This window comes from Hyperolius riggenbachi, chromosome 9 (genome assembly GCF_040937935.1).
Source record: "Hyperolius riggenbachi isolate aHypRig1 chromosome 9, aHypRig1.pri, whole genome shotgun sequence".
Taxonomy (NCBI): Eukaryota; Metazoa; Chordata; class Amphibia; order Anura; family Hyperoliidae; genus Hyperolius; species Hyperolius riggenbachi.
The window spans coordinates 60603609-60629855 of NC_090654.1; the positions used below are offsets into that span (position 1 = coordinate 60603609).

At 42.6% G+C, this 26247-nt stretch overlaps 1 protein-coding gene across 1 annotated transcript in view; it reads right to left on the reverse strand.

Moving 5' to 3' along the window:
* LOC137531606 (galactosylgalactosylxylosylprotein 3-beta-glucuronosyltransferase 1-like) overlaps window positions 1-26247 on the reverse strand; it is a 167807-nt gene that overhangs the window by 94890 nt on the left and 46670 nt on the right. The window contains exons 2-3 of the mRNA XM_068251548.1: window positions 17978-18074; window positions 13516-13664 (exon numbers count right to left, since the gene is read on the reverse strand). Of these exons, the coding sequence (XP_068107649.1) occupies window positions 13516-13615 (100 nt within the window). The 5' untranslated portion in view covers window positions 13616-13664; window positions 17978-18074. The remainder of the gene's footprint in view (window positions 1-13515; window positions 13665-17977; window positions 18075-26247) is intronic.

Below are 26247 nucleotides of genomic sequence, written 5' to 3' on the forward strand. Positions count from 1 at the left end.
ACACGGCTGTCCCCAGTACAGCGCTGCTGCTGATCGCAGCGCTGTACATGTAATTAGACGGCGACTACGCCGTCTAACAGTCTCCCGAGCGGCAACCGCCACCAAGCAGGAGATGCGCGCGCACCCTGCGCGCGATCTCCTGCAAAACAGAGCCCCAGGACTTTACGCCGATCGGCGTTAGGCGGTCCTGGGGTTGCCGCCGCAGCCAAGCCCATCGGCGTGACGTGGTCAGCTAGAGGTTAAACAAGTTGAAAAGTTTTTGACAGTCCCCAGACTCCAGGAGGTCTGCTTTCTGACTTGTGTGAGAGACTGACAGGGACAGGGATCCTATTACAGGCAAGTAGCCTCTGTGTGATGTGGGACTGCAATACAGATAAGCTCTCTGCTCCATCTCAGGCTATTCTCAATTTCTCTCCACTCCTCCTCTCTCTGGGCTACTGCACGCCAAAATCACAATAGCAATCGCTAGCAATTTGTGAGTGCGATTTTGTGAAGCGATATTCAGAGCGATTTTTGAATGCTCAAAAAAATGGTACATGCAGCGTGTTTGTGATTTTGAAAAAATCACAATGCTGCTGTGAGAACACCGTCATAGGATAACATTAGCCAATCGCTTTTCAAATCACTGTCGATTTGAAAAACGCTCAGAAGCACTCTTGGTGTGCACCAGCCCTCCCTCATTCACCTTTGTTTCCCTCTTCCCCTAGTGCTGGGTGTCTGTGTCTTCTTGTCATACAGGAAGGCTAAATAAAAGTGCAATCCTGGTGAGGCAAATTATTATTATTTAGTATTTACTGTATATAGCGCCGCCATCTTCTGCAGTGACGGATTTGTAGAGATGGTGGCGAAAGGGAGGACATGAGTGTGTGTGTGTGTGAGGGGGGGTTAGGAATGAGCTTTGGGGAATCAAAGTGGCCATACATCTGTTGACTTGACGGCCGATCGGCCAACCGTTTTGATATTATCGAATCAGATAAAAATTTTGGGTGGAAATTCTGAGATGTTGGGAAATCTTGGTTGTCAGGTGAGGTTGTCAGGTGCGATAATCACGGCATGCGATAACCACGAATGATAGACACGATGTAAACCGTTGTCCCTCAAAATGTATTATGTACCCCCGGTGCCTGTACTTTACCTGTAACACTGTCCCCAGAGTGTTCTTTCTGTATTTCCGCATTGGCGCTCCACATGACTACTGGCATATACGACGTGGGGTGCATGTGTGACGTCATTTGGGCTGGGGCTGCCATGATAACGGGCCTCTAGTTTGTGTTTTCCCCCAGGCCAAAAGGTCCCAGTCCTCCCCTGGAATGAAGGTATTCTTTAAATGCTAAGTTGGGTTCCAGTGTCTGAAACATTATGCCATGTTCTCCCAAAGATGTGATGTAGCAGCTGGAAGGCAGAACTTTTATGTATGGCTGCATGTAAATATGAATTCTCCAAAGGTTTCAAAATTCATTAGTGTTAGTTTTCCAAACAGGTTTATTCAGAGTATGATTAGTTTCTCGCCACAGAGAAGTCTTGTGGTGAAAACAATTTGAATGACTGTCCACTTTTGAATGACTGTCCACTCTAGCCCAAACATGACTAACCTGTCCATGCCCTATAATTTGACACTGGTGATTTTCTAGGACAGCAACACTCTTAAAGAGGAACTGTAACCAAGGATTGAACTTCATCCCAATCAGTATCTGATACCCCCTTTTCCATGAGAAATCTTTACCTTTTCACAAACAGATCATCAGGGGGCTCTGTATCACTGATTTTGTGGTAACACCCCTCCCACAGTGTGATGTCAGCGCCTCACAGCTCTGAGGTCCTGACATCACACTGTGGGAGCCTTGTTGCATTGTGGGACATAACAGCTGTTTCCAACTGCCCAAAAAGCAAGCAGCATCATTTTCCAGTGACATCACCTGCCAGCAGTAAAAATGTCAGTATGTGATAAATGTCTGAATGTAAATCAGAGAGAGGAAAGATTTTACAATGGGCAAACACTGACTAAATCATTTATACATAATTATTGTTAAAAATTAAAGAGAGTCTGAAGCAAAATTATTTTTTAAAAAAAGATACATTACTGTGCAGCACTTACTTTTAGCATGCTGTCCACCCCATTACCGCCACTCTCAGCCCTTTAGTTCTTATTTTATATCATTTAAAAAAAATGTATCACTTCCTGATTAAAATGGACTCGACCCCTCTTCCTGTTTCTAGCCTGGATAATTTATTGTAATGAGGTTCTTCCACCCTTCCCCCCACACATAATAGCAATCTGCCAATACATGGCTAAACATACATTTCTATAAATTTTATTTAATTGCATGAAATTAAATGTATCCACGCCCCCAGCCCCTCCAGCACCTAGGCATTCTGAATCCCATGCTGCAAGTGCTCATGGGAGCTCAGCCTCGGGAAGACGAGGCTTTTGCTGAAGTATGCACAGATTTCAGAGGCAAGGGAGTGGAGTTTTAAGGCTAATTGGCCCGTGCCTTGTAAGGTTTTATTGCCTTGCCCTGGATCAACTGGCATATGTACAAGTTCAGGATGGTTTCGTTGTTTTTTTAAATTTTTTTATTATTATTATTTATTTATTTTATTTTTCATTTTTCATTGCTGAGCGCACTCAAGATGGCAACATCACCTTTTACCTGCTCCACACCTGTCTGCCATCCGTGTCCGCATTACACCAATAACATCAATTGACCACTGGACTTTGCATATGCCTACTACCATACCACCATGGCAAGTCTTTGACACTCTGAGTGAAGAAAATTTTGGAATTCTCATTCAAAGTCTCCGTCTCACTACCTGCAACCTGGATCCTGGCCCAACTGGATCCTTAATGCAGTGCCCAGAGCTGATCAGGCCAGCACTTCACAAAATCACTCAGTGCTCCTTGCAAAGTGGACTTTTCCCAGAAGAACTAAAGAAAGCTATTATAAAACCCCTCTTGAAGAAACCATCACTAGATCCTGATTCTGTGACCAACTACAGACCTGTGGCGAACTTACCTTTCCTAACAAAACTTATTGAGAAAGCAGTCACCAACCAGCTAGAAGCCAGGCTTAACCTGGCTACTAACGGTCCAATTTCTAGCGAAAATTCGTTCGAGTGATCAGAAATTCTGATCAGACGAAAAATCGTTCACTACACCATCAACTAACCAATCTTTGCTTCCTAGCTTCCTATCTATCACGACCACCAAGAAAATCCAAATTTTCGTTCGAAGAAAATTCATTCGGGCGACATTCTTTTCACTCGTTCATAATCGATTGTGTCCACCAATGGAGATTATTTACAACCAATCCGATCAGAATTTCTGATCGCTCGAATGATTTTTCGCTAGAAATTGGACCGTTAGTGGCCAGCTTTACAGATAACAACATTTTTGATATTTTTCAGTCAGGATTCAGGAAAAGGCATGGCACTGAAAGGGCATTAGTCCGAGTAATGAATGATCTACTTACTACAAGGAACAAGGGTGATTGCTCATTTCTGATTCTTCTTGACTTGTCTGCAGCATTTGATACTAAGATCATGATATACTTATCCAGCGACTGAAGAATTACTGTGGCCTAAGGGGTACTGTTCTTAGCTGGTTTCAGATCTTCCTATCTGGCAGGACACAGCAAGTATGTCTGGGGGCACACACTACTCTAATCCAGTGCTACTTGCCTATGGAGTTCCACAGGGTTCTGTACTATCACCATTACTCTTTGCCGTCTACATGCTCCCACTGGGCAAAATAATCCAGAACTATGGCCTAGGATACCATTGTTATGCAGATGACACACAACTGTATCTGTCCTTCAAGCCTGGCACCCAAGACCCATCAGCATCCATAAATGTGTGTCTAGTGGATTTACAAAATTGGATGAACACCAGCTGGTTGAGGCTGAACTCTGACAAAACAGAGGTGTTGATGGTTGGTGGTCCACACATGACGGATAAAGTTCAAAACGCTCACCACCTCAAACTAGCAATTGGGGGAGATACCGTACAGTATAAAGACTCTGTGCGAAACCTTGGGGTGATCCTGGATGGAAATCTAAAACTCCGACAGCAGGTATCAGCTGTCGTCAAGTCTTCCTTCTTCCATCTAAGGAATATAGCAAGAATAAAACACCTTATCCCAGCTGAAGACCTACCTGCCCTGGTTCATGCATTTGTATCCTCCCACCTAGACTACTGCAACGCCCTGTTCATCGGAATTACAGATAAGGTTCTGCGCCCCTTACACCTAGTACAGAATGCTGCAGCCAAACTCCTAGCCAATGCCCCTCGCAGCTCACACATCACCCCAGTACTGCAGACTCTTCACTGGTTGCCAGTAAAATGGAGAATCCATTTTAAGATCTGCCTGCTGACATTCAAGGCTCTAAACCACATGGGACCCAAATACATAGCGGATCTATTGGAACTTTTTGCCCCTAAACGCACCCTCTGCTCTGTCAACAAGATGAATCTGGTTATTCACATGATACACTTAACATTTGGTGCTCGGGCCTTTTCCTATGCAGCCCCTACTCTATGGAACTCACTTCCACAATCAGTACGAGAGGTTCCTTCTATGGACAGCTTCAAAAAAAGGCTAAAAACTCACCTCTTTACCCTAGCCTTTGAGACTGCATAACGCAAAGTCACAGCGCTTTGAGTCCCCAGGGAGAAAAGCACTATAAAAATATTATTATTATTATTATTTTTTTTCTGGTTGGACTTGATGGACAGATGTCTATTTTTAACCGAACTAACTATATGTAACTATGTAACTATATGTAACTGCTGGCACTGATTTTTGGCCTAAGGAAGTTAGTTCTATGTACTCATGGACAATAGAAACCACAAAAAGATACCCTTATGATAGCACCAGACCAGCACACATATATTTCTTACATTTTTTGAAATATATGTGTGCTGGTTTGGTGCTATCATAAAGGTATCTTTTTGTGGTTTCAATTGTTCCAGTTGGCCCTTAGCACATTAATTACCAGACATTATCTATTTTGCATGGTGCTAGTTCAAAAATATTATGTACTCATGAAATGCGTTTCCATGGTGCAAATTAAAATGATCAGATTTCACTTTGTTCTGTGTGTCATCTTTACAGTGTACCTCAGCAAAGGGTCATTTTACAGTTTAAAAAACATTTTTTCCTATGAAACTTCGATTTTTTTCAAAAACTACCAGGACTTTTCAAAAAAAACTTTGTTACCATGTTTCTACTATTCTCTGCAACATAGGTGGCAAATTTGGTGATGTATGGGGGCTTTGCTATTAATTGGCGCCATTGACTTCAATAGAAAATGCCTTCAAAACATGAAAATGGGAACACAAAATTCTGAATTTTAACGTGAACCACCGAATTTTGTCGAAACAGAATTGAGCTGTTCCGATCAACTCTAATAATTGCCTATTGGAACCCATTGATTGGGGCCAACTGCCTTACAGATAGAGATGTCGCGAACCGAAAATCGGAGGTTCGCGAACCCCGTTTGCGAACCTTCGCTGAAGGTTCGGTTCGCGGAAAAGTTCGCAAACCGCAATAGGCTTCAATGGGGATGCGAACTTTGAAAAATAGAAAAATTTATGCTGGCCACAAAAGTGATGGAAAAGATGTTTCAAGGGGTCTAACACCTGGAGGGGGGCATGGCGGAGTGGGATACATGCCCAAAGTCCCGGGGAAAAATCTGGATGTGACGCAAAGCAGCGTTTTAAGGGCAGAAATTACATTGAATGCTAAATTGCAGGCCTAAAGTGCTTAAAAACATCTTGCATGTGCGAGAGTGTAGGCCGTGACGGTTTTCAAGCCCATATGGTCGCCGGGCTGTGGTAGCTCAATGATAGAACAACAGTGACTTTCCAGCTGATCAAATTTGGTCTGTCCACCATTAAGCAACGACCTTATTATCTTCTTGTATGTAGGTAGGCATAGGTAGGAGTCCCAGTATAGGTAGGTAGGCATAGGTAGGAGTCCCAGTATAGGTAGATAGGCATAGGTAGGAGTCCCAGTATAGGTAGGTAGGCATAGGTAGGTGTCCCAGTAGTTAGCTAGGCATAGGTAGGAGTCCCAGTATAGGTAGGTAGGCATAGGTAGGTGCCTCAGTAGTTAGGTAGACATAGGTAGGAGACCCAGTAGTTAGCTAGGCATAGGTAGGAGACCCAGTATAGATAGGTAGGCATAGGTAGGTCCCTTAGTATAGGTAGGTAGGTAGGTGTCCCCGTATAGGTAAGTAGGTGCCCCAGTAGTTAGGTAGGCATAGGTAGGTGTCCCAGTATAGATAGTTAGGCAGGGCCTGGCTGGCACAGTAATAACAATTACCAAGGTCCAGATGCAACAGATAGGGCTGTATAATGTCAGTGAGCAACACACCCACAAAAAAGACACACATCTGGAAAACATCTCTCAAAAGAGCTGTTGAGGGGTGCTATTTTAGCAATAACAATCAGCCAGGAGCAAGCCAAGAGCCTAACTAATATTTCCCTAGGAGAACAAGTGTGCAGCAGCTTTCCCTAGTCTGTATCTAGCAGGCACACGAGTGGGTGTAATGGCCAGCAAACCTGCCTTATATAAGGGGGGGGGGGCTCCTGGGCTTAGTGTAGCCTGAATGGCTACAATGTGCCTGCTGACTGTGATGCAGAGGGTCAAAGTTGACCCTCATAGTGCATTATGGGGCAAATCGAACTTCCGCAAAAGTTCGCTTGGTCCAAACGAACGCGAACCCCCAAAGTTCGCCTGGAACTGTTCGCCGGCGAACCGTTCGCTACATCTCTACTTACAGATGCATCCTAACTGTGGTTTTATTATACCTCACGTTATTATGATACTTTTCAGCTATCATTTATTTATTAAGGAAGATCTGCACTACATATTTACTGCTTATTCTTGAACAAAAAAAATCTACAATTATTGAAGTATAGTCATGTCATCCCATCCTGCAACATAACTTATAACATCATCATAAATACAGAATTCCATCATGAATTTCTTGTGACTATTGCCATGTACAACAATCTACATTTATCGAGAGCAACCCATTTTGTTTTGGATCGAGTTGCGGGGTGTTTTGAGTGTGATTCTTTTGGGGTTACTGTTTACCTTGGTGAAGGGTGGTAAATATGTAGACTATGCCATTGTATGCACGTATTAAACAATGTATATTACTAATGTACAGTATATGGGCCTAGCCTAGTACACTTTATGTATAACTGGGAGGAGGCACCCCAACAACAAACTATGAAAAATATTGTTTTACCTTGAATAAGGGGAAGGGTATCAAAAAGCAACTTTATTGACACTTAGAAGGACGATCCGTTTCATGGGTCTTATCCGCTTCTTCAGGTCATGGTACACAGTGTATTGGTGTAGAACAAGTTAGGGGCACTTCCCTCCAGATATCCTAGTGTTGTTTCCTTAAACAGGGGGAAATTAGTCCAGTAGTCCATTTTTGGGAGAGTGACCTACAACATCCAGAGAATTCTTCAACAGATCTGCATGGAGACAGAAATCTCCAACCACCGGTTAGCAACCCAGCTTTGAAATAGTAATCTACTAGCTGTAATCCTGATGTTCATTGAAGTTCATCAACCAGACTCACCCCACACTTCTTTGATAGAGTCCCTTTTACATTATAGGAGTTTTGTAAACATTGCCTCACAAAGTGCTTAGTCAAGAAATGCATGGCCAACTATATCATTCTTTTGTTTCATTTTTTTAGCTAGGCTTTCTTTATCTACTTTTAGAACTTGTTGTTTAAATATCCAGTGAGGTTTTAGGTAACATTCTTATAAAAAACATATAGGTAGACAAACCTTCAAGCACCGCCATACAGTATAATAAAAAAATACAACAAGCAGAAATGTTCACTTTGATGCTACACTAAGGTCCGTCACATCATCGTGTGGGAATTTCTGTGGAGTCCTCATATTTTGCTGTAATGACATCAACAAGATAAAAGTTCATCTATGCTTTGTGAACGTCTCTTGTATTTGTCACCAAGAGTGAACACACTGGAATTTTATGGAGGGATCTGCATTTTACAGGGTGCTATAAATCTTCAATAAACAGCATGTATGTCCCGCATGACCGGTTGGTGATAAAACTCGTGAAAACTGGAATGATGGGTTCACGTGTACTCTAACATCTGAATGTTTTATATAGCAGCACTGGAGAATTTTACAGAGATCCGTGTTATCGGTAAAGCCAGAAGGGAATGAAGGTCGCAGTTTACAGAAATTACAGTGTTTGAGGTGTGACCAAAGGCCCCTTGTTTTATGATCTTGATCTATGATCTTGATAGAAGTCTTGACACAGTTTATCAGGATATTAATTGTTTTTCCTTAGCTACTATATATACTTGAGTATAAGAATAAAAAATTTAGGTCTGATTCACTTCATAAAAGTATAGGGGTCGACTTATACACAAGTCACAGGCAACACTGAGCACACTGTGTACCAATAGTGACATTCCCATTTGCAGCAATTTACCCAGTGGTCAGTGATACTTTGAAAACACAGGTCTAAAAGTCCTGGCCACAACAATTAACAAGGAAAGGAGCAGGGGGGAAATACTGGGCTGCATTAAAGGGAGTGAATAATTGCAACACTTGGGGGCCTGGAGGAGTTATTGGCTGCACTTAAGGGACAGGAGTGGTTAATGGCTGCAATACTTTGTGCAGTGTAGTCATTATCTCCTCCTGGGCCCCAAATGCAGCCATTAACTTTGCTAGTAGACTTATACTTAGGTCAATAAAAAAATTCCAACTTAAGAGGGTTGAATATTGGAGTTGATTTATACACGAGGTCGACTTATTCGAGTACAGTTTGGGCAACCTTGTTTATTGTCATGATTTTCCTGAACAAATCATTGGTTGTTACGAGGAAAAATGTCAGTTAAATATATCATATAAGAGACACACACAGTGATATTTAGCCGGTTCAGCGCTGCAGTGCCGAAAATCTCATGCATCCGAGCAACGTTCACCTCCCATTCATTCGCCTATAGCTTTATTGCTACTTATCACAATGAATTGATCTATATCTTGTTTTTTCTGCCACCAATTAGGCTTTCTTTGGGGGGTACATTTTGCTAAGAGCCACTTTACTGTAAATGCATTTTAACAGGAAGAATAAGAAAAAAACGGAAAAAAATCATTATTTCTCAGTTTTTGGCCATTATAGTTTGAAATTAATATACGCTATCGTAATTAAAACGCATGTATTTTATTTGCCCATATGTCCCGGTTCTTACACCGTTTAAACTATGTCCCTATCACAATTTATGGTGCCGATATTTCGTTTAGAAATAAAGGTGCATTTTTTCAATTTGCGTCCATCCCTATTTATAAGCTTATAATTTTAAATAATATAATAACATATTCTCTTGACATGCATAATTAAAAAGTTCAGACCCTTGGGTAACTATTTATGTTGTTTTTGTTTTTGTTTTTTTATTTGTATTTTTTTTTTTTTTATTAAAAAGTGTATGTGGGTAATTTTTGGTGTGGGAGGGAAACTGCTAATTTTAAATGTAAAATTATATTTTTTTTTTATCAAAAATGTATGTGGGTGCAGTTTACTATTTGGCCACAAGATGGCCACAGTGAAAAAAGTCCTGGATGCGAACGATCTCGCATCCAAGAACTAAAATGCTGGGGAAAAGTTTCCTGGGGGCAGAAATACCGCGCTCTCTGGAGAGAAAGCATCAGTATTTCTGCGGGGAAGTTAGATTAGTGAATGGGAATTATATTCCCATTCACTGATCGGGGGGCTAGCGGCGGGCGGCGGTTGCGCGCCCGATCACGCGTACCACGCTGGGAAAGCAGCAGTGCCTATCTGGACGAGGAAACTCGTCCAGATAGGCCGAACTGGTTAAGAAGTGAAATGAAGTTTATTGGATTTACAGAAAGTGCACAATAATTGTTTAAATAAAATTAGTCAGGTGCTTAAATTTGTCATTTTATTGATTCCAAAACCTTTAGAACTAATTATTGGAACTCAAATTGGCTTGGTAAGCTCAGAGACCCCTGATCTACACACACAGGTGAATCCAATTATGAGAAAGAGTATTTGAGGGGGTCAATTGTAAGTTTCCCTCCTATTTTAATTTTCTCTGAAGAGTAGCAACATGGGGGTCTCAAAACAACTCTCAAATGACCTGAAGACAAAGATTGTTCACCATCATGGTTTAGGGTAAGGATACAGAAAGCTGTCCCAGAGATTTCAGCTGTCTGTTTCCACAGTTAGGAACATATTGAGGAAATGGAAGACCACAGGCCCAGTTCAAGTTCAGGCTCAAAGTGGCAGACCAAGAAAAATCTCAGATAGACAAAAGCGTTGAATGGTGAGAACAGTCAGAGTCAACTCACAGACCAGCACCAAAGACCTACAACATAATCTTGTTGCAGATGGAGTCACTGTGCATCGTTCAACCATTTGGCACACTTTACACTAGGAGATGCTGTATGCGAGAGTGATGCAGAGGAATTCCTATTCTCTGCCCACAGCACAAACCCATCAGCTTGAGGTATGCTAAAGCACATTTGGACTAGCCAGCTTAATTTAGGAATAAGATGCTGTGGACTGATGAAACTAAAATTGAGTTATTTGGGCATAACAATGGGGCGTTATGCATGGAGGAAAAAGAACACAGCATTCCAAGAAAAACACTTTCTTCAATTGCATCTATCTTCCTTCTCCTAAAAATGACTTTTTAAGATATTCCACAGTTTTATTTTATGTTTAAAGAGACACTGAAGCAAAAAAAATATATATGATATAATGAATTGGTTGTGTAGTACAGATAATTACTGGAACATTAGTAGCAAAAACATATTCTCATATTTTTATTTTCAGTTATACAGCTTTTTTTTATAACATTGCATCATTCTCTAATATTTGCAGTTTACACACTACTCAGCATTCTAAATGTTTTTTACAGAACAGGCAGTGAACTTTTGACCTGTCCTGAACTGTTCTCTGCAAAAGAAAAAACAATACAGTTAAGATAACAGCCTTCAGAACACAGAGCTCTCTACTACTTTGAAAGTCGCAGAGCTCAATGGCAATTTGCATAGATAACAACTGGAGTTTCTTAACTGTTCCTGTACTGAAAACAAATAATAGAATTATGTCTCTGCTCCTAATGCTTTATTTCTTAGCTGTACTACACATACAAATCATTATATCATAATTTTTTTTTTTGCTTTAGTGTCTCTTTAAATCTACTTTTTACGTTTTAACTGTTTTATTGTTTTTGCTCAATGACACATTCATTGACGTATGTCAGAGCTAAAATCTATGAACTATTGACCCTTTGTATCTCTTTACTGCTCTCATAAGCCATTTTCTGCTAGGAAAGTATTTTATAGTTGGAATTTCTTATCATTGAGGGTCACACTGTAGTCACTTCCTGTCAGAACTGAGTCAGCCACTTACGTACCGGATATTTAACTCTTTCACGCAGAGAAAGAAAAAAAAGGAACACAGCCTAGTTATGTGTGTGCTAGGAACTGTACATACACATGTCTATCTCATCATGTCACATGTCACCTCGGGTATCCTCCTGTTGTAGGTAGCATCATCTCAAGCACCCCCGTCACAAACAAATGATACTACATAAAAGTGGAGTATTTTCTGATCAGGGGCCTCTCAGGTCCCCTTCTTATGATGTCACATCATGCACTTGATCTGGGGCCCTGTAGCATGTGCAGGAAGATTGCAGAAAGGTTTTTATTTAGAGCCATTGATGAACATTTTGGCCTTTTTGGTCCACAACAGAGAAAATGACCAGTCCTGCGAGAGTGATGATTATGGAAAACAGACATGGCCACACATGTTACAATTTTTTTTATCGACTAGACAATCTCGATCTTTTTTTCACTCAAATTAAAAATTACTCTTGGAACCAATGTACCACACACATGTTCAATTTTGACATAATCACAACAAAAATGATCGAATAAAAGATATAAATTAGATGTAATATATACGTTTGGGGTGCTTTTGCGCAAACAACCTTAGAAAATGTACCTTACTTTAACAAATCTGTTCCTCATTTATTTTCCTCGACAACACTACCTTTATTACATGAAAGAAATACATTCTAATGTGTCATTTTGACAGAAAAAAGTTTCTTCATTCTTGAATGTAAACTTAAAATGTATTAGATTTAATGACTTTCATACAACCCACCACATACCATTCACTTTCTGCCAAAACTGATCTGATTTTTCTGCATTTACGATCGATTTTAATAGAAAAAAACGACAATTTCAATCAAATGTATGTGTTTCTACGATGTGTTCACACATAAATATGCATCTTTCTGGTCCGGTCCTGTCCTATCGTTTTGTATCCGTTTTGTATTGGTGTGTTTACACATAAAAGATGTATGGCTTGGTTCACACATAAATCTGTACATTTCCGGTCCAGTCATTTCTTGCCAGTTCTGCATCAGTTTTCTCAGTTTTACCTGACTGGGCTGGAAATGTACACCTTTTATGTGTGAACACACCCACAAAAACACATACAACACTGATACAACACTGACAAGACTGGACCGGAAATCTACAGATTTATGTGTGAACCCAGCCATAGAAACACATACAAAACTGATGCTAACTGTCAAAAACTGGCAGGACCGAGCTGGACACCTTTTTATGTGTGAACCCAGCCTTACTGTAGTAACAGTTAATGTCTAGTACCTAGGTTCTCTACAGGGGGTACTTCTGATGGTTCCAGGGGGTACTCGGGCTTGATATACTCGACCAAGAATAAATGAGTTTTAGAAAATGATAAATCTTATTTAAAACAACACCAAATTAGTATTTTAGCTAATTAAAAGCAATAGTAAATGCTTGGAAATGGTTTAGAACCAATTATCATGTACTACGATTAAATATATATTTGTCAAGGGGTACTTGTGATAATGTTTACTATGCTAGGGGGTACTTGGTGAGTACAGGGTTTTAAAAGGGGTACATACCAATAAAATGTTGAGAAACACTGGTCTAGTACACATGGTGCAAAACTAGACAAAATATATGCAAAATACGTGCAAAAATAAAGGAATCGCAAAAATTGCAATACCAATATTCATTTTGAGGAATATGTCAGAGCTATATAACTGTGTAATAATAATGTGACTGTGGTAAAGCCATTAGAGTGTCAGCTCATCTAGCTCAATGGCCTCTATAAAGCATTGTACAAAGCCGCATAGCTATATAAATAAAAAAATGAATAAACACATTTTACTTTACGGGATGGGTATCATTTATCGGTCTTAACATTTCTTTGAAATTTCAACACAAAATAATGAATCCTTTTTCTATCATTTTAGGGAAATACCAAAGGTACAATTTCACAAAATAAAGACATTTTTAGTAAATAATCTGCTGATTTACACATGTTTAATTCCCGGGGATAAATAATATTTTTTTATAGTTATATCAAGATGAGAGTACATCGAATAAATAATAGACATGAGTCACAATGGGAATTACAAAAGGACCCACCTGCTATGTTGGAAGTCCACTGAGACTGATAGTAGAGGAAGCACAGACCTAGGCAGACCAGTGACATGCAGAATATCGTCCTTCTCCTCGTCAGCATCATCACCACTCACTCCCAGTCTGGTTCTTGGCTTTTTCCAGTGTTGGCCAAACTATTAAACATGTCAGTGAAACTTCAGTAGTTAATATTTGACTTGCATGTCATAAAAAGCAACCGTTTTTTTTTTCTTAGCACATATTCATGATGTAAATACAGGATGGGTGGAAGCACTAAAACACAGATGCCACTCACATGATGAGCGTAATGACCTAATTACAAATACGCGCAAGTTCGCAAAATTGTGATTACTGCCGTAATCTAAATTTTGTGACTTGCACAAAATTAAGCGAAATTTGGCGTTTTAGGGGAATTTCGTAATTACGATCGTTTACGTAACACAGACAAATCAGAATTTCGTGTTTAACATGGAAATTCATCCGTTTCGAAATTGTGTTTCAGTCCAGAGCCTCCTTATACATTTAAAGCGACAGCACTTGCAGGGACCTGTGCATTATCAGATATTGTGTATAAGTGTCTCAGCATGCATGACCACTAAGTGCACCTTGACAAAGAGCACCTGTCTTAGGCTATGTTTCCACTTGTGCGTTTTGTGTCAGTTTTTTTTTTCTCAGAAAATTCGCATAGATTTTAAAACTAATGTTAGTCAATGCAGCTGTTTCCACTCTATGCGAATTTTCATACGCGTGAAAAAATCTGAGGTCCTGTATCATATTTTCGGACATCGCGTAAGATTCGCGTACAATGCTTGGTATAGGCCAGGGGTCGGCAACCCGCGGCTCCGGAGCCGCATGCGGCTCTTTTTCACCTTCGCCGCGGCTCCTAGGCGGCTCCGGTGTCAGTGGCTGCGGCGCGCGTGTGACGTGTGCTGTCGCTGGCCGGCAGCCTATCAGAGAGGCCACCGGACCAGTGCAGTGCAGGGCTTCGGGCGGCCATTTTCCCATAGCCCTTCAGTGTAATGCAGGCAGGACGTGACGTAGGAAGAGGATCGTGGGAGTTGCGCGTCACAAGGTCGGGACCGGAGGTCGGGACAGGAGGAGATCGTGACAGGAGGTCTTCTGACTAGGTGAGTAAATGGGTTTTTCTTTTCAGATCTGCTGAAGGATTGTGCATATTGGGGTCAGATCTGCTGAAGGATTGTGCATATTGGGGTCAGATCTGCTGAAGGATTGTGCATATGGGGGTCAGATCTGCTGAAGGATTTTGCATATGGGGGTCAGATCTGCTGAAGGATTGTGCATATGGGGATCATATCTGCTAACGATTTGTGCATATGGGGGTCATATCTGCTGAAGGATTGTGCATATGGGGTCATATCTGCTAACGATTTGTGCATATGGGGGTCATATCTGCTGAAGGATTGTGCATATGGGGTCATATCTGCTGAAGGATTGTGCATATGGGGTCATATCTGCTAACGATTTGTGCATATGGGGGTCATATCTGCTAACGATTTGTGCATATGGGGGTCATATCTGCTAACGATTTGTTTATATGGGGGTCATATCTGCTAACGATTTGTGCATATGGGGGTCATATCTGCTAACAATTTGTGCATATGGGGGTCATATCTGCTAACGATTTGTGCATATGGGGGTCATATCTGCTAACGATTTGTGCATATGGGGGTCATATCTGCTAACGATTTGTTTTATAATGGTTTTGCGGCTCCCAGTTTTTTTCTCTTTTCGGAAACGGGTCCAAGTGGCTCTTTATGTCTTAAAGGTTGCAGATCCCTGGTATAGGCAATGCATATTTTCGCGAAAATGCGCATTAGATCCATGGAAGTTGTCAGCAGTCATGACTAAGCTGTTACTAGGCAGATTATGTGTATTTAACTAATGTAAATGTTTGCGTACGAAAATTCACATAAAACGCGTACAAATTTAAATGAGAATTTTCACCTATCAGAAAAATCTTATATGATTTTTTGCAGGCGAAAATGTAACGCTACAGTGGAAACGTAGCCTTAGAAGTGGCTGCAGGTAGAGCCTCCTGATACATTTAAAGTGACAGCACTGCAGGGACTTTTCACTTACGGAATTCCGAATTACGGTTTGTATGGCAATTACGAAATTACGAATTTGTGTCGTAGCGGCAAAATTTGCGTCCGTAATTAAGGAAACAAGAAATTATGAAAATTTTGGCTCAACACTAATAGCTAGAGATTAGGAGTATTGGAGCTCTGCACATCTTATACTATTAAAACATTCAGGTATGAGTTTTTGAAAGCGCTGCCATTCCTTTTGCTGTATGAATTGAATGTGTGTATACTAGTGGCTAGCTGCATTCACTGATTCGCAATTATTCACAAAGCTTTAGATTAGAATTAGCACACAATTTGCATCTGCTTTGCATTCAGGGCGTGTATTTAGTCCAGAGGGGCTGTGCATTGCCCCTGTAGGTTTGCAAGCGAATGCATCCATGAGCGCTGTCACCAGTCTGTATGTATGGTTTATCAAATGTGTATACCATTTGTCTGATTAGCTGCACTGGAAATGTTGTGTTTTTATTGCTAGATTAGCGTTAGGTCTTCCCCAAGGGGGTACGTCACAGCCGTGGGGAAGTCTAGTAAGCATAATTTGTGCACATATTATGTCTGAAGCTAACACCCCCCTTTGCCTGAAGTGAAGCTAGGTATGTATTTTAGTCCAGTGGTCATTGGAGCTCTGCATATTGTGGCAGATAATTCATTCAGGTATAGGTTCACCTCTCACTGAAGTTATGTTCTCCCATTGTTGTGCCTGCAATGTGTGTTGGTGTGTATTTTAGTCCAGGAGTATTGGAGCTCTGCACATCTTATACTATTAAAACATTCAGGTATGAGTTTTTGAAAGCGCTGCCATTCCTTTTGCTGTATGAATTGAATATGTGTATACTAGTGGCTAGCTGCATTCACTGATTCGCAATTATTCACAAAGCTTTTGATTAGAATTAGCACACAATTTGCATCTGCTTTGTATTCAGGGCGTGTATTTAGTCCAGAGGGGCTGTGCATTGCCCCTGTAGGTTTGCAAGCGAATGCATCCATGAGCGCTGTCACCAGTCTGTATATAATAGCTAGAGATTCGGTTGTCCCTTAGGCCCGGTTCACATTAGCGGTTTTGTAAAAACCGCACCGGATGTCCGGACCGCACCGTATCCGGACCGGACCTGATCCGTACGGTTCCTATCCGGATCCGGTCCGGATCCGGTCCGTTTGCATCCGGTTTCCGTGCGGTGTGAACACGGTTGCGGTCCGGATCCGGTTTCTTAAGGGGATAACAACCTGTAAATACCTGGGGTCTGGGAGGTCAGCAGAAGGGTCTGGGGTCATTGTTGGAGACAGGTGGACGTCTGGAGACCATCCGTGGATACAGAGACTGCAGTTGGGACCATGGATCCAGGCATTTTTTACTCGTATACCTGGGAATTCTCTCTGTTGTTCGCCTCCTCGTTATCAGACTAATCAGACATGTTGCTGCCTAGAGCTCCAGCATGAAATCGCTGCTGCCCCACTCTTCGCTGGGCCCATGTGGTCCCCATCCAAAATGCATAGGAAGTGGGGTAGAACGTCCGTTTTTTGTAGCCAGTGTGTTGTGCGCTCTCCGGCTCTCATTGCTTTGTATTGGCCGGATGGTGCAGTCCGGCTCCGCTCCGGATACGGCTGCCGGAGGAGCCGGACCAAAAAATAGCGCATGTTGGAACGGACGCCGGAGTCCGGATCCGGCCCGGATCCGGTCCGGCTCCGGTCCGGCAGAACGGACGCATGTGAACGGACGCATAGGCTTTCATTGCCAAGCCGTGCGTCCGTTCCGTCCGTTCTGAAAGCGGTCCGGCTCCGGCACGGCGATTCCGGATGGCCACCGCTAATGTGAACCGGGCCTTAGCTGAATTTTGATGGGGCCATCAGACATAGGCACTCCTGCACAATGCCACCTGTCCCTACCCTATGGGATATGAGTTGACTGGGCAATGTACATTGCTATGCAATGTACAGCAGGAAAGCAGCAGTGTTTAATTTGACTTGCACAGCAGAAGAGACGAGGTGAAACTGCTGTTCTGACTGAGGAGGAATGGAGGACGGCCGACTGGTTGAGGGTGAACAGTTTGTTTGTCACAGACTCTGAGCCAGCCAGCCAGTGTGTTATTGTGTTGAGCTGCAGCATGTCATGTCTCAAGTTGTTGCATATGCTCCCTTGCTGACTGAGAACATTAAATGAAGCAGAAATATTACACCCGCACCGCAGCTACTGTATAACGGGCTGTGCAATGTGTCAGGTGGTGTCGTGCAATCATTCCAAATCAGAAAGGGGGGGGGGGCGTATCTTCCCAAGTTTGCCTCAGGCAGCAAGGAGTCTAGATCCAGCCCTCTCAAAAGACACACTTCTTGAATAATTAGGCATCTCCAGACAATGACATACTTACAGGTTCAGAACAAATAAACTCCAGCACATGATTCCAGTGATAATGTCACACAGGCACTTGGGAATCTCAGAAGACTCACACACTGACATTTAGTGTCCTAGAACAGAAACAGCAAATAAGAGATCATGATGTATGGCCTGTTTAAAAGTCACAACACATAAATGTCAAAGGTTTATGACTCTTTCAGGCAGGTAAGTAAACGGCAGTAAAAGGTAATGACACATCAACTCAAGACCCCATAGTAATGGACCACACTTGCACTTAGGGTTTCAAAACAATCAAACATTAACATTTAGGGATTTGAAATCACTGATATTTAGACCATTAAGGTGTCCATACATCACTCAACTTGGCAGCCGATCGTGCATCCGCTTCGAAAATTATTATCGAATCAGATTAAAATCGACGCCCCCCAAGAACATGCCCGATTGATGATGTGACCAATTTCAGGCCAAAATTGGTCACATGTATCAATTAGACATGCTGGTAAATGTCGGGCCGATGTGGTCGATCAGGTGCACTGCGATAACGGCGTGCAATATTAGGATGAGCAACATATGCGACAGGACCCCTGGCACTGTCCCCCCTAGTGTAAATATGCCCCCTATGTGTGCATTTATACTTTACCTGTCTGCTGTCGCCCGCCGCTGTGGCCAACAGTCTTCTACTTCCTCCATGTGTGCCTAACATGCTGCCGGTGTATAGCAAGTAGTGCAGGTGTGACATCAAACACATGCCATTGCCATGTGCTAGACACTGGCAGCGTGTGAGGCCCAAATGGCGGAAGCTGAAGACTGATGGGCAGTTGGGCACAGGAGCAGGTGACAGCAAGCAGGTAAAGTATAAATGCATGCATGGGGGCACATTTACACTAGGGGGGCAGCAACGGAGGCAGCAGAAGCACGTCACAAAGCTGATTCCTGAGAGATTTTATGCTAAAATTAATCAGGAATTGGTCTGCGGTGTATGAGCAGCGAACAGATCTCTCTCTTATGAGATTCGATGAGAGAGGGATCTGTCTCTTGGTCGTATCTGCACATTGTCGCTAGATGTATGGCTAGTTTACAGGGAGTGCAGAATTAGGCAAATGAGTATTTTGACCACATCATCCTCTTTATGCATGTTGTCTTACTCCAAGCTGTATAAGCTCGAAAACCTACTACCAATTAAGCATATTAGGTGATGTGCATCTCTGTAATGAGAAAGGGTGTGGTCTAATGACATCAACACCCTATGTAAGGTGTGCATAATTATTAGGCAACTTCCTTTCCTTTGGCAAAATGGGTCAAAAGAAGGACTTGACAGGCTCAGAAAAGTCAAAAATAGTGAGATATCTTGCAAAGGGATGCAGCACTCTTAAAATTGCAAAGCTTCTGAAGCGTGATCATTGAACAATCAAGCATTTCATTCAAAATAGTCAACAGGGTCGCAAGAAGCGTGTGGAAAAACCAAGGCGCAAAATAACTGCCCATGAACTGAGAAAAGTCAAGCGTGCAGCTGCCAAGATGCCACTTGCCACCAGTTTGGCCATATTTCAGAGCTGCAACATCACTGGAGTGCCCAAAAGCACAAGGTGTGCAATACTCAGAGACATGGCCAAGGTAAGAAAGGCTGAAAGACGACCACCACTGAACAAGACACATAAGCTGAAACGTCAAGACTGGGCCAAGAAATATCTAAGACTGATTCCAGTGCTGGGCCGAAATTACGCATTAGCGTAATTACGCATCGTAATTCACTACAAATGCACCGTAAGCGTTACGTGTAAGGTTACGGTATTACGCGTAATTAATTACGCGTAGACCGTAGGTTACGTTATTACGCGTAACAAATTACGTGTAAGACAGTAAACTCCCATTGAAATTACACAGTCTGCCGTAATCGTGTAATATTACGCTCCCGTATAATATAAAAAAGCCGCCGACTTTAAGGGTTAATAGCAAAGCCCCCTTAAAGAGACTCTGTAACATTAAAAAGATCCCCTGGGGGGTACTCACCTCGGGTGGGGGAAGCCTCCGGATCCTAATGAGGCTTCCCACGCCGTCCTCTGTCCCACGGGGGTCTCTCCGCAGCCCTCCGAACAGCCGGCGACTGTGCCGACTGTTAGTTTAATATTTACCTTTGCTGGCTCCAGCGGGGGGCGCTGTGGAGGCTTTCCGTTCCGAACTACACGGAAATACCCGATCTCAGTCGGGTCCGCTCTACTGCGCAGGCGCCGGAAACTTGCGCCTGCGCAGTAGAGCAGACCCGACGGCGATCGGGTATTTCCGTGTAGTTCGGAGCCGACAGCCGTCAGAGCGCCTGCGCTGGAGCCAGGAAGGTAAATAATGACGTCACCGCTGCCCGGACTCCACGGAGGGCTGCAGCGAGACCCCTGACGGATGGAGGACGGCGTGGGAAGCCTCATTAGGATCCGGAGGCTTCCCCCACCCGAGGTGAGTACCCCCCAGGGGATCTTTTTATGTTACAGATCCTCTTTAAGTGCTAAGAGCCTCAAATTTGGAGAATATATTAAGGAGATCAGAAGGAATAAGAGGAAAAATTTTTTTTTCAAAAAGACCTTATAGTTTTTGAGAAAATCGATGTTAAAATTTCAAAGGAAAAATATATACATTTAAAAACCCGCCGACTTTAACGGTTAATAGCTTAACATTTAGGAACACCAAATTCACAGGCTATATTAAGGGGATCAGTGGGAATAAGAGGAAAATTTTTTTTTTCAAAAAGACGTTATAGTTTTTGAGAAAATCGATTTTTAAGTTTCAAGGGCAAAAATGTCTTTTAAATGCGGAAAATGTCAGTTTTTTTTGCACAGGTAACAATAGTGTTTTATTTTCATAGATTCCCCCAAGTGGGAAGAGTTTTACTTACTTCGTTCTGAGTGTGGGAAATATTAAAAAAGAACGACGTGGGGTCCCCCCTCCCAGACCTCTTTAACCCCTTGTCCCCCATGCAGACTGGGATAGCCAGAATGCGGAGCACCGGCCGCGTGGGGCTCCGCACCCTGACTATACCAGCCCGCATGGTCCATGGATTGGGGGGTCTCGGAAGGGGAGGGGCAGCCAAGCTTTCCCCTCCCCCTCCGAGCCCTTGTCCAATCCAAGGACAAGGGGCTCTTCTCCACCTCCGATGGGGTTCCTTCTGATTTGAAGGAACCCCATTGGTCTGCTAAGGACCAATGGGGCTCCTTGGAGCCCAAATACAAAGATGCTTTAGAGAGCTCTGAGCTATATAGCTCAGAGCTCTGTCGGGTGAAGGACGCTAAGTCCCCGCCGGCTCTCGCTGCCCTCCCCGCCTCTCCCACATGTCACCTATATACATGCTGGCACCCATGGGTGCCAGCATGTATATGGGTGACAGGTGTGGGCGGAGTGGACGGCGGGAGCCGGCGGGGACTTAGCGTTAGTGTATGCGGCGGCCGGCGGGTGAGCGGCGAGTGACGTCGGGTGCGGTGGAGTTACAAAGTAACAAAGTTGTTACATTGTAACAACTTTGTTACATTGTAACTGATTAGTATATTTCCGAGGATATTGCGTGGGAACTGGCTTTTAAAGGGACAGGTAAGTATTAATGGTTAATTAAGAATATTAAAGGACTTTTTTCGTGGTTATGTTTTTTGTTCAATTAAAATACTTTTTCTATGTGTTTGTGTGTTTATTTACTTTTAACTCTTAAAGGAAATGGGTAAGGGGTACAAGTACCTCTATACTCATTTCTCCTGGGAGGGGGGGTGGGCATCTGGGGGACCCCTTTTTAAAGGGGACTCCCAGATGCCACCATGAACCCCCCCCCCCAGGAAATCGTGGCCTCCACCTCCACCGCCCATCGGAGGTGGAGAAGAGCCCCTTGTCCTTGGATTGGACAAGGGCTCGGAGGGGGAGGGGAAAGCTTGGCTGCCCCTCCCCTTCCGAGACCCCCCAATCCATGGACCATGCGGGCTGGTATAGTCAGGGTGCGGAGCCCCAAGCGGCCGGTGCTCCACATTCTGGCTACCCCAGTCTGCATGGGGGACAAGGGGTTAAAGAGGTCTGGGAGGGGGGACCCCACATCGTTTTTTTTCAATATTTCCCACACTCAGAACGAAGTAAGTAAAACTCTTCCCACTTGGGGGAATCTATGAAAATAAAACACTATTGTTACCTGTGCAAAAAAAACTGACATTTTCCACATTTAAAAGACATTTTTGCCCTTGAAACTTAAAAATCGATTTTGTCAAAAACTATAAGGTCTTTTTGAAAAAAAATGTTTTCCTCTTATTTCCACTGATCCCCTTAATATACCCTGTGAATTTGGTGTTCCTAAATTTTAAGCAGGCTTTGCTATTAACCGTTAAAGTCGGCGGGTTTTTAAATGTATACATTTTTTTAAACTTTAACATCGATTTTCTCAAAAACTAAGGTCTTTTTGAAAAAAAAAAATTTCCTCTTATTCCTTCTGATCTCCTTAATATATTCTCCAAATTTGAGGCTCTTAGCACTTAAGGGGGCTTTGCTATTAACCCTTAAAGTCGGCAGGCACCTACCATTGATCCATGCGTCAACTTTTCCGCTTGGCAGCATGTTCTTAAGCATTAATTGCTAGTAGGATTTTAAGCGTAAGGCAATAACGTAACAACCTGAATTACGGTATTCTTACGCGTAATTGCGTAAGGGCTATGCGTAATTACAGACATGTACCGTAAATGAATGTGTACGCTGTAAGCATAATTCCGTAATGCGTAATAGCGTAAAATTACGCGTAATGATCCGTAAGCGTAGTTTTTTCCATTACGCCCAGCACTGACTGATTCCTCTAAGGTTTTATGGACTGATGAAATGAGAGTGAGTCTTGATAGGCCAGATGGATGGGCCCGTGGCTGGATAGGTAAAGGGCAAAGAGCTCCATTCCGACTCAGACGCCAGCAAGGTGGAGGTGGAGTACTGGTTTGGGCTGGTATCATCAAAGATGAGCTTGTGGGGCCTTTTCGGGTTGAGGATGGAGTCAAGCTCAACTCCCAGTCCTACTGCCAGTTTCTGGAAGACACCTTCTTCAAGCAGTGGTACAGGAAGAAGTCTGCATCCTTCAACAAAAACATGATTTTCATGCAGGACAATGCTCCATCACATGTGTCCAAGTACTCCACAGCGTGGCTGGCAAGAAAGGGTATAAAAGAAGAAAAACTAATGACATGGCCTCCTTGTTCACCTGATCTGAACCCCATTGAGAACCTGTGGTCCATCATAAAATGTGAGATTTACAAGGAGGGAAAACAGTACACCTCTCTGAACAGTGTCTGGGAGGCTGTGGTTGCTGCTGCACGCAATGTTGATGGTGAACAGATCAAAACACTGACAGAATCCATGGATGGCAGGCTTTTGAGTGTCCTTGCAAAGAAAGGTGGCTATATTGGTCACTGATTTGTTTTTGTTTTGTTTTTGAATGTCAGAAATGTATATTTGTGAATGTTGAGATGTTATATTGGTTTCACTGGTAAAAATAAATAATTGAAATGGGTATATATTTGTTTTTTGTTAAGTTGCCTAATAATTATGCACAGTAATAGTCACCTGCACACACAGATATCCCCCTAAAATAGCTAAAACTAAAAACAAACTAAAAACTACTTTCAAAAATATTCAGCTTTGATATTAATTAGTTTTTTGGGTTCATTGAAAACATGGTTGTTGTTCAATAATACAATTATTCCTCAAAAATACCACTTGCCTAATAATTCTGCACTCCATGTAGAAATCCCACAAAAATCACACTGACATTAAAAGAAAGCCTGTAACTAAAAAAAGTTCCCCTGGGGGGTACTCACCTCATGTGGGGAAAGCCTCGATTGGATCCGGAGGCTTCCCCCACCCGAGGTGAGTACCCCGCAGGGGAACTTGTCCTCCTCTGTCCCACGGCGGTCTCACTGTGCCCCTCCGAATAGCGGGTTGTAAATACCTTTCTGGCTCCAGCGCAGGTGCAGTATCAGCTCTCCGCTCGGAGATAGGCGGAAGTAGCCAATCGCTGTCGGTCCGCTCTACTGTGCTGCCTGCGTAGTAGAGCGGACCCGACGGAGATCGGCTATTTCCGCCTATCTCTGTGCTGAGACCGGCAACAGCGCCCCGCTGGAGCCAGGGAAGATAAATAAATCAGTGCTTATCAGCGCTTGTCAGGCTTGTCGGGGGATGATTCCGGAATGCTTCGGGGAGCCAGCGCTGGACTGCCTGCAGCTACAGGGGTGGGGGAAGCCTCATTGGGACCCTAAGGCTTCCCCCTCCCGAGTTGAGTACCCCCCAGGGGATTTTTTTTTGTTACAGATTCTCTTTAAGTGTCTGCATTAATAACATACTGACAGTTGGGTTTCTCAGAAAGCAGAAGTTCATTTGACCAGAAATTCAGAACCTGAAGGGTCTAATCTAAACAATAGAGCATGCAAAAAAAGTTAGTGAACAAATTGGACTTAACCACTTAATGACAATCAGATGCATTAAAACATTCTGTTTGACCCTGTTAAAGGCAACAGAGCATTTTAATGAGTCGTTAGTCGTTGCCACCATCGTGCATCTGTGCAATCCTGCTGCTTACACTGACACATCTGTAATTGGTGAAGGGGAGCATGTGTTCCTAGAGCTAATTAAAGTGCCTGTAAGGGTATGACCAGGGCTTCAACAGGAAGCCAATGATCATTCCTGTAACAACACTGCCTGTGTGCTTTCGAACACAGATCACACAGAATAGTGTATGTATTGGCATCTAGTTGTAAAGGAAAAGACATTAAAAATACACATTTTACACTACATTTTACATTATATAAATAAATACATGAATAATAAATTAACCCCTCCTTCCCCCTCCCCTACCCCATCATAATTACTCAAATAAAACACTTGTAGAAAAAAATGTGACAGCATTTAAAAAAATATGTAAGTAGTTACGTTAGGGACTTTTTTTTACTATGTATATTATGGGGGTATATTGCTGTTAGTTTTTGCAAATAAGGGCTTGTAATTACTGATCGGGTGCAAAAAACACAAAACAGAAAGAATACACCTTTATTTCAAGATAATATATTGTCGCCATACATTGTACTAGGGACATCATTTAAATGTTGTATTAACTGGGACAAATACTGTGTGAGTTTTATTTACAGTAGCATGGTATATTTTAAAACTATAGGGGATATATTCGGAGAAAGGGATAGAATTGGAGAAATTGTGTATTTTTTTTCTTTTTTTTATGCATAGAAAATAATTACTAAAAACAAGTTGTGGCAGAAAAAAAACAAACTATAGATCATTTAGGTGTGATAAGAAGTGTTAATGTCCTTGGCGAATGTATGGAAGGAAGATTGAAATGTGAAAATTGCTCTGTTCTAAAAGGAAAAAAAACTCTTAGTAGTGAAGTGGTTAAAGAGAACATGAAGTGAAAGATATATGGAGGCTGCCATATTTATTTCCTTTCAAAAAATACTGGTTGCCTGGGAGTGCTGCTGATCTTTGGCTTCAGTAGTGTCAGAATCACACCAGAAACAAGCATCTTTTGCAAGAAACATCTTATCTGCATGCTTATTCTGGATCTATGGCTAAAAGTACAGCCTCCATATCCTGGTCACTTCAGGTTCATCTTTAATCGCGCATGAGCAGTACTGCCACGCCGGCCGGCGTGTGACGTCAGCCGCGTCATACGCGGAAGGAGCAGCCCGACACTCGGCCGAGTGTCGCCCGGGCTGCGGCCGGTCAGCCATTCCGGAGCGGGGAGTAGGAGAGGAGCCAGGACGCCGTCGTGGGACCTCCCGACCAGCACTGGGCTGGAAAAAGCCCCGGGTGAGTACAACTTTTATTTTTTAGATGAGCTCGGAGTCCCTTTAAAGTGGACCTGAACTCTTGCACGGGACAGAAGGAAAACATAGAGGAATGCACCCTGTATGTATTGAAAGAGTTTAGCCTCATCTGTGTCTATTCACAATTTGATCTCTCCCCTGTGTCAGCACAGGCTGTTAACAATACGTCTGTTTCCATGAAAGCAGGAAGAAGAAACAGTGCAGATTTATTGTAGGTTTTGTATCAGCTGTAAAGGTGACCACACACACCATACAATTTTTTAAATATCTGTTCAATTTAAGAATTGCAATACATTTTTCTGACTGATTGTAAGATTTTAAAAATATGACCAATGTACCACTCACCTATGTTCAATTTTTTCCCAACTATGATAAAAAATGATTGGAAACTCTGACAAAATTGTTAGGGTGTGTATATTAATAAATTGACAATCTAACACACACCATACAATCATTA